Here is a 13181-nt window from a genome sequence, read left to right as displayed (position 1 = left end):
ACTGTGTTGCTGCCTTCAATTTCTGTATTTTCTCTTTGAACTTTGACTGTCCTGCGCATCAATTTCCTTTGCACCTCAACTTTTTTCCCCCTGTTTTACTATCTCCTTCGATATGTGTATGTATTTATTTTCAAAAAATAATTAATATGTAGTATTTCATGGTTTTTCTATATGCCTTAGAGTTTGAAGAAACATGGAAGGCCTCAATTGCCCGCCTGATGCCCCAAGCGCAAAGGCTGCAAAAGGCAAGCGTGGAACACCCAACAAGAGGTGGAAGAATGAATTTGACAATTTCTTGATTCCATTGTTGGTTGACCAAGCCAACAAAGGACTCAAGTGTGACAAATCCTTCAAACGAGTTGCCTTTGCGCATGCAGCTAGTGCCGTAAACGCAAAATTTTCCACTGATTTCACTCCTGAAAATGTGGAAAATCATTATAGGACATTGAAAGCACGTTATATTGAAATTAAGAAAGTCAGAGAGTTAAGCGGGGCAGGTTGGGATGACGAGAACAAAATGATCACGTTGGACCCAATTGTCGCATACACATATACTGAGGTTATGATCATTTGTTTTTTATGCTGTTGTTTGAGTTTTCCTAGCATATAAGTTATCATGTGTGTGCACTTCTTGTCAATTGCAGGCCCACCCCGCTGCGAAACCTTTTATCAACAAACCAATCGAAAATTATGAAGGTTTGAAAATTATCTATGGGGATGACAATGCAACAGGGTCATACGCGACATCACTGTATTCAGATTTTGGAGATAAATATGGATCAGAGGATAATGAAATTGAGAATACTGAATCACCAAACGAACATGCAAACAGTGAAGGGGATGGGGATGGTAACTCTGTCACACCCACCCCTTCTACCGAGGTAAATGTGGCACCCATCAGTTAAAATTCCCTTTTAACTGGAAACTGACACCCTGTTTTAAACAAAAGCAGACCTACAAATCACAATTTACAATTTTTCACCAAGTACAGGTTCAAATACATAAATACAATAAATATAATTACTCTAATTTGCGGGTACAACCGCTACAAGGTCATGACACCAATAACAAGAAAAGAAAGAAATGAGGGACCCACTGCAGTCCCTGGGATCGAACCCCGACTCGTTCTAAACCCGATCGGGTAATCTAGATTCCTCGCCTCCCTGCAGTCTACAAAGACATTCAGGTTGGTCGGTAGTGGCTTAATAATTCCAAATACTTAAATATAGTGTATATAAAGTATATAAATACCAACTCGCTTAAATAATTTTTCCAACTTTTCCAAAAATACTAGAATTCTAGCAAAAATACATTTTTTTAAAGAACTTTTGAAACATAAATTCATCATAAATCAATGTCAAAAATAATCGATAATATAAAACCATTCTCAAATCCATAGCCCCGAAAACTCTCCCCGACTTAGCCGTCGTCGCGACTAGGGTTGGGAGCCGCCAAGGTCTTCATAACCTCGACGTTGGCCCACCGGTCCCGTGTGGTGACTCGGGATCCTCGATGTATCATCCAATCGTGGCTCTACGCTCCCACCGATCCGGACAAATCAACACCCGTGTCCACCACGCCACCTCTAAAGGTCGGCCCGTGGGAACCCACTATCGCAGTAGTCGGGCCTTAGCCCGCCCGTCACCATCCAAAACCAACATGTAGATGCAAACGAATAATACAAAACTCGATAAATCATATCACATGGTCCTTATCCGGGACATTCACGATGACGATACATGCATAATACCAAGAAAGTCCAACATAAAAATACCATTCCTATGCCAGGGAATGAAAACCAATCCCACAAATATTGTCGGTAAAAACATTTTAATACACGCACATGATTTCACAAATCATTCCAAATCAAAAGCATATATAACCATCCAAAAAAATAAATTCATGAACCGAATAATTAAATCACATATACATGTATTTATACTATTTATAAATACGTATAATTATACTGAAATTGATGTATCAATACGATTGTCGGGAACATCAACGGCAAATAAATATACGTATACCCTCAACATTATACTGGCAATTAAACATGATAAAAAGAAATACTTAAACAATTATTTTTCAAAATACTAGCCATTAAATAATTATTTCAAAAATAATAATAATTAATCAATTATTTAAAAATAATAGCCACTACCAACTCACCCTGGTGTCCTTGGGTTCCTTGCTAGACTCGAACTCCCTCCCAAGACCGAACAACACCTAATGTAATAATATAATAAAAAAATAAATAATATATTTAAACTCAAAAGAAAAATACAAAAAAATAATAATCAATTCTCTATTGGGCCCACTCACTCCAATCGGTTAAAAATCCGACATTGCATAATCAAACCCTGACTTTCAATTGCACTTAAACCAACTCAATTTAGACTAAAACACGCTTAAACCAATCTGAACCAATCTCAATTCCATTGAACCAAGCTCAATTGCACTGAACCAAGCTTAATTGCACTGAACCAAACTCAATCAAACTGAACCAGCTTGAACCAACTCAATTCTTATTCAAAAATCCATTGAACCAACTTGGTTCAGCCCAAAACCCTTAACCCAAATCAACTGAACCAAACCCAAAACTATCTCAACTCGATTTGATCAGCTCCCAACTCAACCAAATCAAATCAACTCAACCAATTCAACTTGGTTTGATCCAACCAAATCAACTTGGCTAACTCAACCCATTTCAATCTAACCATTATCATTAACCTCCTAATCATCAAAATCATCAATTTAATTAACTAAACCAAATTTTTAATCTCGATGTTACATAGAACGCTACAGAGAAACCGAAAAATCTCATCTCCATTTTTCAAGCAATTTCCATCCCAAATACAAGATTTTTCTCAAAACAATTTCATACACTCATCATCTACAACAACATACCAAGTTTTTTTCTACTCAAATCCATCATTTTTTTCTTCATTAAATCCACCAAATACACACACACATACATTCAAGTATATAAATAAATAAATCATCAAAATACTTTACCAAATAATACTTCATCCATTCTCCCCTCCAAATACCAAACTTTATCTCTTCCAATTTCTCTCCAAATCTCTCACTCTTTTCTTTTTCTAAAAACTCTCGAGCTATCGTAGCAGAAAATGGTGGAGAAGAAAGATGAACAACTCTCAAGCTCTAGATTTTTCTCCAATCTTATGATTCAGCCGAAATTTACATTTAGTCCCTCAAAACATAATTTCTTACAAAACAGTCCCTGAAAAAAACTCACAAATGGTCCCTGAATTATAAAAATAGTATTCTCAAAAAGATCCTTTAAAAATTATCCAATGGTCCTTGAAGTATAACACAATATTTCAAAAAAAGTCCCCACCGCCTTACCTTTCAGTCCTTGGTTTTTCAGAAACATTTCATATCAATCCTTTTTCTATTACTCTTTAACCAAAAAAATCTTTTTATAAACTTTCACACTTAGGTCCTTGTTCTTTCCACTTAGGGTTTCTCCACAAGGTTACTCTGTAGAAAAATTCTTACTGTAACTGTAGTAATACCCTGAATATATTTTCCAACAGGTATCCAAAGGTTCAGGGTATTACAAACTCTGCCCCTCGTGTGCCTCCCAGCCCTAGCCCTGCCACATCTTCTACATTTCGAGCACAGATGGGTAGAGGACCAAAAAACGATTACATGATGGCCGAACTTGTTAATGTTGTTGGAGAAATGGCTGCTGTTATTAGGTGTCCTTCCCACTGGACTGAGACTTTGTGTGCTAAGGTGATGGAGGTTGAGGGCTTTAGTGACCAAATCCTAGAGGAGGTGTTCGATCATTTGCAGGAGCGTGAAAATGATGCCCGTAGGTTCATGGTGAAGAGAATTGATATGCGACAGGTTTGGGTTGAGAAGTTTCTCAATAGGAATGAGTGACGAAATTGGAAGTTAGAAATCTGGTTGGAAGGGGAATTGTATGCTTTATGCATTATCTGCATCCATAACTACATTTTATTTCCTGCACTATGAACTACTTGCATTGCATGCATGCTGGTGAAAAACTATGTGTGGCCACTTTTGTTGCCTTTGCTTCATGTTTTGAGTTTGGGCCTAGTTTACCTTGAATGTTTCTCGTATTTTGTTGTGTCGTTGTTATGGACTATAACTCTGCACTTATATTGCATGTTCATGTTTATGATCAGGTTTAATTATGTACTGTTGATGTTTATAAGCATGTTTAATTGAGTACTCTGTTCTTTTGCTAGACGTGGGTATGGTTTTCGATATTATGCTGGACTTTTTATTAGATATCATGACTTATGTTGATGTTATATATTAGTTGTTGTACTCGACTGATTTTCATGTGTTGTTGTTTTCAATCTTATATGTACATCGGTCGTGGACATCTTTATTTGCCATAATATTCCGTTGTTTGTACTATATAGATGACCCTATTTGTTACTTGAGATAATCTGCAGCATCTATGCTCATGTTGCGTGTGTTATTATTTGCAGGTTTTTGTTATTATGGCGATGATGACGGCAATGTCTATCTCACTGACCGAGGCAAAGGTTCCCTTACTAGCTATGGTTGTTGTTGTGCGTGAACACAGCTGAGGGCACTGTTAAGCCTCTGGATGCTTTGGTAGGGCAATCCATTGCAGCCATAAGCATCTAGCTGTGCTAAGATGGTTAGGAGGATGATAATTGATTGCCCGCAACCAAGGGTGAGTACGGCGGGGCAGTGGGCATGCAATGCCTCCACTGCAGCCTACTCATTCACAGTTAGGAGCAAGCAATGAATCGATTCAAATTGTGTTGTGTTTGGTTTCTTTTTGGTATTTTTGTGGGTGATGTTAGTGTTCACACATAAATGATGCAACCTTGATTGCCAATGAAGTGCCTTAATGCAGTTATTTGCCACCTGAGCCATGCTATGAAGCTCGATTGCCATTGCCGTTTCAGTGAGTCACTTTAGTGGGTCAATGCTGTTAAAGCAACTTGTACACCAATTACTAATTTTTGCGCTTTCAACCTGGGAGTTCATAATTTGCTGGAGATGCAAATTTGAATACATGGCAGCAATGCGTTGTTCTAGTTCTTGTTACTAATTTTTGTATTGTTTGTGCAAATGGCCACACTTGGGTTGTACTTATACTCAAAAATAATTTAATCATGTAAGAACATTGCCTATCCTTGTATTATGGAATAGTTCAATCATAATTCAATGAAGGGATTTGTTCATTTCACCAATTGTAGTAGTGGTGTCACTTTATTTACATTTGGGTACAGCTATGTATGTGCAGTTTAGACCAGTTGTATTTTAATTGTGATGATGTTGTCCTACGAATGACCCCTTGTATTGCATAGTTTTAATTGTATATATTATTCCAAAAGTATTTTGTTATTGAAGTTTGAAATGTGAACATATATTACTGTTATTATGCCAATAAATCAACAAATCAACACTAACTTATCCGTTTTGCATCGATAATTAAAATTGAAAGTGCTAATACATACAAATAAAGTTATCAAGATTAATAAATAATTTCATAAAACCAAAACATTTTACAATTGTGTCTGGCAAATTTAAGTTTGAAATTCATATTTAATTACAAACCCAACAAATAAAAAAAAATTAAAAAAAATAAAAATTATAAACAATTAAAATAAATAAATAAATAAATACAATTATAAATTAAGTTTAAAATTTAAATCAATGCCGAAATTTAAATAAAAAAACAAATCAACAAACAAAACCAATAAATAAAAATAGAAAACCAATCAACAAACAAAATTTAAAATAATGAACTAAAAATAGAAAACCAATCAACAAACAAAATTTAAAATAATGTACAACAAAATTTAAAATAATCAACAAACAAAATTTAAAATAATGTACAACAAAATTTAAATAGAAAACCAATCAACAAACAAAATTTAAAATAAATAAATAAATAAATACAATTATAAATTAAGTTTAAAATTTAAATCAATGCCGAAATTTAAATAAAAAAACAAATCAACAAACAAAACCAAAAAATAAAAATAAAAATAAAAAATTCAAATATAACACATTCTTCCCACATACATGAAAGGGTAAGCTCACCATATACTGAAATGGTGATTGGATCTCCACTTCTGTGCAAACCAAGCACCATGAACTCCCGAAGTGACCAGTTTCGAACTTTCACTTCCTTTGTCCAAACATCAGAACTGATCATTGTTGTCACACTTCCCACTGCAACCAAACACACTGAACTGGGGACTTCACCTGAACTCTTTACTTCCACTGAAGTGCCACTTCTGGACTTCAGACACTTCGGTGGAACACTTCCGAACCAAACACGCCCTAAGTATCTATTACTAGTATTGCTTGTTGTGCACATACCCCAAATTATTGTTAAGTATCTATGGCTAATATTACCTGTTATGCACATACCCCAAATTATTGGCAACACTTGTCGCTATTTTAAAAAAAATTAAATAGACTTATCTATGGCTGGTATCCCCAACCAAATCCATGCATGTATTTCATAGTAATAAAATAAAATGAAGGCAAGTTTTAAAAGTTTAGAATATTTAAAAAAAAAAAAAAACCCCACTAATAAAAACTCAGCATATAATTAATATCTAGTACAAGCTATAGACATTAGTCATTTTTTAAAAAAAAATTACTTTTAAAGGGGGCTTTCAGTTCCTTTAGAAATTACCTAAGGCGATTAGATCTAGTAGCAGATTTAGGAATTTTGCACAGTTGGATCATACATGTAATACAAGTTTTAAATATAAATATATGTAAATAAATTTTTGAGTATATAATATTAAAATAATTAAATAAAATTCTTTTATAACTGTACTATCACATTCTGAAATATTTTGAAAGTAATATATAATTGCATCATCATAATTACTATCAAATATATCATTTTCAATATATGTTATCCAACAATAATTCAGACACTAATCACTCATTTTATTTCATAATCACTTTTTATCAATTTAGTTACAGAAAACCTTCACTCCACAACTATTGTGTCTACAGGTAAAGTTAATACAAACTGTAAAAAATAATTATACCAACATATAAATATAGCGTTTCTTATTCTCTACCACTCTTTGTGAAAACTCTCATATTCCATTCAAATTAGCAAACCTTTCATTCATATATATATATATATATATATACATCCACAATATAGTTTCCAAGTTATATTTGCGATATATAAGCTTAGCATGCTTTCATTCCTTGTCATAAATTATAACCACAAATATTCTTAGCTTGCTTTTAGGATTTCAATATTATTTGATGAAATAACTATAAGAGTTTACTTTGTAGAATGCTAAAAAATAGCCTTATTTATATATGTAGTTTGAGATCGACATTTGTGAGGATTAGATAATAAATCCTTAACTTCTTTTCAAGAGGTTCCCTGAAAAACTATATTTGGTTTTGTATCGTTTTAATAAAATACTGAAATTTACATGATAAATATATATAAAAAAATCAATTAGTTATTTAAATATAAATAAATATTTTAAATTCTATATTATATAGTTTTGTTTATTTTGATTCATCTTATCTTTATGTACCCTTTAACACATAATATTTGGAACAAGTTAATCTCCATTTTTTTTTATGCATCTCTCTCATGGCATGTGGCATCTAGAAAATGTTTAAAGTGAGGTTGAAATGTTTCAATATTTGAGTTATCATAAAGGTATATTTGTTTTAAACCATACATTGTTGTTTGACAATGTATGGCTTTCGAATCAAAGAAAACCAAGCTTGAGTATATATATATATATATATACACTACTGTGAAGCAAGGGTAGCCCCTAGGTGCAAGCTACTAATGCTTATGCCTAGGGCCTAGGAGTTTCTGAGGTCCGCAATTCATGTTTTTTATTAATAAATAAATAAATTTTTTATTTACTATTATTTTATCTAATTTTAAAATTTTAGTTGTTTTTTAAATATAAAACTTATATTTTGTAATTGATTTATGATTTATTGCTTTTATAGTTACCTATATTAATGTTATGTTTGGATTGAGGGGAGAAAAGGAAAGAGAGGGTTATGAAGGATCAAAGTTAGTCATCTTCTCATTTAGATAAAATTTTTTAATTTAATGAAGGAAGAGGAATAGTTAATTCATTTAACAACAAATGAATTTACCTTTTTACTCATATAAGTTTATTATTTAAAAACATAATATCTGTTGTGAAAGATTTATTATTTAAACATATAAGAGGAAAAAAAGGTAAATTTATTTGTTTTTAAATGACATATTAGTAAAGATAAACTGGGTTAAGTGTTTTGCATCTTTTTCTAAACGGGTAAAACCATATGATACTAAAGTGTTAACAATCAAACCACAAGTACGGAATTGAGAAAGAAACAAAAATATTACTCAATTAAAAGTCCAACTGATCACCTCATCTATCTTGTAAATACGTAGTTACAAATAATCTTGCCAAAGTAATAAAATTATACCTAAGACAATTCCAAATAAAAAAACTTCAATCATTTCATTTCTTTAAGGAAATAAAAATAGAAGCAATAACTAACTCTATTGTTTCTTTTCTTTTCTTTTACTTTTCCCTTCATTTTTCTCCCATTTCTTTCTTTTCTCTTATTTTCTCTTCCTTTTTCTCCCATTCCTTTCATTTACTTTTTATTATACTCTTGGATCCAAACATTATGAAGTCTTCACAATTTTTTGCCACCACAATTTATGTTTATATTTTAAAAAAAATCATATTTAAAATTTTTATTAATGATAATATTAAACAACATCCTCTCACACGAGATTTAATAAATACTGAATAAACAACACTATTATTACATTATTCACATAATACAATAACAATATAACTATGCAACTTTACATAGTACTACAATACTACATCACTTTTACAATATTTGCAAAGTACTATAATAGTATTGTTAGTCTACAAATTAAACTCTAGATCTATTCATTCACTATTCAAGTAACAATCCACTGTACTTGATAAATAAATAAACCTAGCTCTGCTTATTCACTATTTAAATAATGATTTTCAGATGTAGTTTTATTATAACAATTGTACACATTTACCAATTTATTTATTTTTACATAATTAAAAATTAACCTAATTTTTTTTTTTAAAAAAAAACCACACACACATATATATATATATGAGTATTATTTAAAAATGCAAATAAATAAATAAATAAATCAATAAATCAAGAAGGTTCCTTCTCTTGCTCTGTCCGGATGAAGAAGGCAGGTGGGCGTCAGAGGTCACACCAATGCCCCGCCATGAATCCCTTCTCCTCCTTCTCCATTAAAGCCCTCCCTCTCCTTCTCCTCCTCCTCCTCCTCCTCCACTCCTCCTCTGCCCTCGTCCACCTCCGCGCCTCCTCCTTCTCCTTCTCCTTCCTTGACGCACCTGCCCGCTTCGGTACCTCACAGTCCCTGCAGCATCATCTCTCTTGGTACTTGGTATTGCCCCAATTTTTCCCTTTTCTTACTCTTTCTCAGTTTTCTCAGCTGTTCCTGTGGGTGATCGTGGGGTCTGTGGCGCTCTCCACATCGCTGATCCCATTGATGCGTGCTTGCCGATTGGGGATTTTCAATTGAGCGCTTCGGCGGAGTCTCAGTCGCGCTCTCACTCGAGGTTTGTTCTTATTGAGAGGGGTGCTTGTAGCTTTGAGGAGAAGGTTAGGAACGCGCAGAACGGTGGTTTTGGTGCTGCCATTGTTTACGATAACCAGGAAAAGAGCGGCCTTTATTCTAGTGAGCCTTTTCTCCTTCTTCTTCTTCCTTCTTTTTCTTCTTTGGATGGTCTAGCTTGAGAAGTCCACATTAAGGTATTTGACTGGGAACTGAAATTCTAGTAGTATAAATATTAGTCTTTGATGGATTTTAGGGCATTTACTGGTAGAGTTTGAGTAGTGTTTTATAAACTGCTGCTTAAATGAAGTCCTGGGTCAGTATAAATCTCCATTACAGTCTTGACAAAGGCAAGCGTACTTGTTCATTAACTGAGGCTTCTATGAGGGCTATTCATCAGTCTTTGTTTAATTTTGTTGCCATTTGCTGACAGAGTTTCAATATTGTTTTATCGATTGCTGCTTAAGTGAAATCCTTAGCCAGGGTAAATCTTAACACAGTCTCTACAGAGCTAAGCCTACTCATTTATTAGCTGAGGCTTTGCGTATAATATTAGGTATTGGCTAGCTAACCTTTACTTGGTCATCTAGGATATATTGAATCAGGATTTTTTTTGGTTTCACATGAATCTTGCATAAAAGATGATACCTTGAAGAGGTTTTTCATGTAAAACTTCATTGGTTGTGAAATACTGGTATCAAGAAGGAGGATCTCCATTGGTACATCTTAATAAAGGCTCGGAAATAGTTAAAATATGACCTGATTGTGAAGCTGTTCCTAATGAGGTTAAACTCATTCTAATGAGTATGGAATTTTCTGTATGCTATAAGACTCTTCAAATTGTGCTATTTTGTGAACATTATAGAGGGACAATGCTTCATGTGAGAACTCTCTTGTTCCAAATCCCTTGCCTTTGAGCTATGCCAAAGAAAATGTTGGTCCCTCGAAATTGTTTTGGCAGCATTTACCATAATCTCTGCCACTTGATGGATGTCTCTGTCCAGATGTGGTTATTCGAATACCTTCCAACCTTGCAGTTGTTTCTTGACCACTACAAAACTAATTGAGGAAGCTTATACTGTGGGAGTCACAGGGATGGGCACAATCTGAAGTTTATAGCACTGATATTGGTTGTAAAAGTAGTGTTGGTATCTCCCATTGAATTATTTGTGTGCATTGAATTCATTAGGAAATTTCACTCAACTTGGTAATTCAATCTGTGAAAGCTAGATGACATGTAAAGTAAGAACAACTTAGTTCTCAAATTAATTTTTACTGAACTAGCAACGATGAATTGGTTGTGTTGAGTTCCATCCCTGTGCAAGCCTTCTGCAGTTCCTCACTTCCTCTACTTGGAGTCATTAATATTTTTTTCCAAATGTGGGTGCTATTTTTCTTGTCTCATCACGCTGCTCATTGCTTTGCTTCAGTGATTGGAGATCCGACAGGCATACATGTTCATGCAGTATTTGTTTCAAAGATGGCTGGTGAGACCCTAAAAAGGTTTGCTCAAGGCGAGGAAGGAGAATGTTGTATAGGTTCTTCTATGAATGAAACTGCAGGAACAGTGCTGGTGATCTCCTTTGTGTCGCTTGTAGTCATAGTATCAGTTCTTGCAGCATTCCTGTTTGCTCGTAACTGTATTCTTTTGCGGCAAGTTGCACAACGCCGTCCTTCTAGTATGAACAAAGAGGCTGTTGAGGTATTTCCTTGTTTAACATTCAGTACTTCCTTCTTGAATAGCAAATGCACTGCAGAGACCTGTGCTATTTGCCTTGAAGATTACAAGGATGGAGAGAGACTAAGAGTTCTTCCTTGCAATCATGGTAAGTTTGTTTATATTATGCTAGTCATTGTAAAAAAAAAATTATCATATATATATGATGCAGTATTATTTGTGATTTGTTGAGTGTGGACAACAAAGCACATGAACGAAAAATTTAGAAAAACAAAGAATGGAACTAGAGAATAAATTAGACAATAAATTGATCACTAAATGTAATAAAATGAAGCAATGGGTTTGCTTGCTGTAATTATGTTGTAATATTTTGCTATCTTGTCATTTGAAAAGCATAAAAACTGTTTCTCTTTGTAATTTTGTATCATTAATTTATAAAATATTGTTGCAAAACACTGCACTGTTCATAGTGTATGCTCACTGAGCATTTTTCATCCCCTTTAACTAAAACAATCAATGACTCTCTGCATAGGGTTCTATGAAACACAAAGTTGCGGCATTACATAGTCAAGTGATTAATTTCCTTTGCTGAAACATCATAGCAGGAACTGTCTTTTTGTTTCTTTCCATCATGTAATCTCTGTTTCTAGGATGCTGTAAACTTCTGGAATTGCTTAATTGTACAAACATCGGAGAACCTGGTTGTTGAACTACAGAACAAAATTCGGCAGACAAAACCAAAATTACTGCTTGCTCTTCATATTAACTGATCTCTATTATTATGTCTTCCAGAATTTCATTCAGCATGCGTAGACTCGTGGCTGACGAAATGGGGCACTTTCTGCCCGGTTTGCAAACATGATTTGAGCTCTGGCGAATAACTTCATGGCCAGGAAAATAAGGATGTGTATCGAGAAAATAAGAGTCTGTATTCTCCAGTGAATTAGTTATTCTTCCGAGCATTGTCGGGAAATGGTTACTCATTCTGTATTATTAGCTTTGAGCTTAGCTCCATGAAAATCATTTTTCCGATTTCGGTTCCTTTGCTAGTTTTATGGTCTCATTGCATTCTGCAAACAAGTACCAGGGAGAGATGTATCTACTAGTTTTTGGCCTTCAAGTGGTCATGTTTATTTCTTGTAACAAATGTGTTAACTCTATGTTCAATCAAAAATTTGAATGTTGGTTATGGTTCTTTTGTCCTCTCTGTTTTGGTTTTATTTTTGGTGTATTTTGTTGGATGTAAATTTTTATTAAAATGAAAAAGTATATATATGAAAAAAATGTAAAGTTTCTTTAAAAAAATTATCCTTCACTTTCTTTAATATGAAAAAACACTTTGAGCTCTAAAATTGGTTCCTGTTCAAAATTTCTTTTATACAAAAATGGTGCACTAAATTGGATTAAAATGATTATTTTACCCTTTTTTGTTTATGTAAAGTTTTTAAATAAATTATATCATTAGATATTATACATAAAATCAGAGACTACCTTCTGGGTTTTTATAAAAATTCCAATGATTTATTTGTTAAAATAGGTTATTTACCCAAGTTCATTGATGGATTTTTTATCCAAAACCCCAATTTTTTTTTTTTTGGAAAAATACCAAATTATCCTTCAGTGTCACAAATAAATAAATAAATAAATAAAGGGGTTTTTAGTATTTATATTAAAATTGATTTTTTTTAAATTTTTTTTAAATTTTTTTAATAAATATGAACAAGTAAAGTTTTATACGCATACAAAAAGCACAAATACAAACTCTATAACGCATGTGCTTTTATTCAGTATGAACTGAAATTCGAATCTATCTCCTTAGTGAAATATGAATATTTTACACAAAAGATCTAACGTCAATAGACCAAATGA

The 13181-nt window shown here is 33.3% G+C and overlaps 1 protein-coding gene across 2 annotated transcripts; it reads left to right on the top strand.

Moving 5' to 3' along the window:
* The first annotated feature begins 9211 nt into the window (after positions 1–9211).
* LOC120276503 (receptor homology region, transmembrane domain- and RING domain-containing protein 1) lies at positions 9212–12353 on the top strand. Of its 2 annotated transcripts, none has more exons than XM_039283261.1 (4): positions 9212–9422; positions 9512–9757; positions 11065–11460; positions 12105–12353. In XM_039283261.1, exons 1-4 carry the CDS (start codon positions 9236–9238, stop codon positions 12191–12193), a joined length of 918 nt encoding a protein of 305 aa, XP_039139195.1. In that variant the 5' UTR covers positions 9212–9235; the 3' UTR covers positions 12194–12353. The 2 variants fall into 2 exon arrangements, with proteins under 2 accessions (XP_039139195.1, XP_039139194.1); XM_039283260.1 differs by having other exon boundaries at positions 9503–9757.
* Positions 12354–13181: the final 828 nt, after the last annotated feature.

This window comes from Dioscorea cayenensis, chromosome 14, assembly GCF_009730915.1.
Source record: "Dioscorea cayenensis subsp. rotundata cultivar TDr96_F1 chromosome 14, TDr96_F1_v2_PseudoChromosome.rev07_lg8_w22 25.fasta, whole genome shotgun sequence".
Lineage (NCBI taxonomy): Eukaryota > Viridiplantae > Streptophyta > Magnoliopsida > Dioscoreales > Dioscoreaceae > Dioscorea > Dioscorea cayenensis.
This window is presented reverse-complemented; position numbering and strand designations above follow the sequence as displayed.

Bases quoted from the DNA above. Each gene is read 5' to 3' on its own strand.
- LOC120276503 (XM_039283260.1), top strand. From the start codon at position 9,236: ATGAAGAAGGCAGGTGGGCGTCAGAGGTCACACCAATGCCCCGCCATG. The intron at 9,758-11,064 runs GTGAGCCTTTTC...GCTTTGCTTCAG, and splicing joins AAAGAGCGGCCTTTATTCTA to TGATTGGAGATCCGACAGGC. The intron at 11,461-12,104 runs GTAAGTTTGTTT...TATGTCTTCCAG, and splicing joins AGTTCTTCCTTGCAATCATG to AATTTCATTCAGCATGCGTA.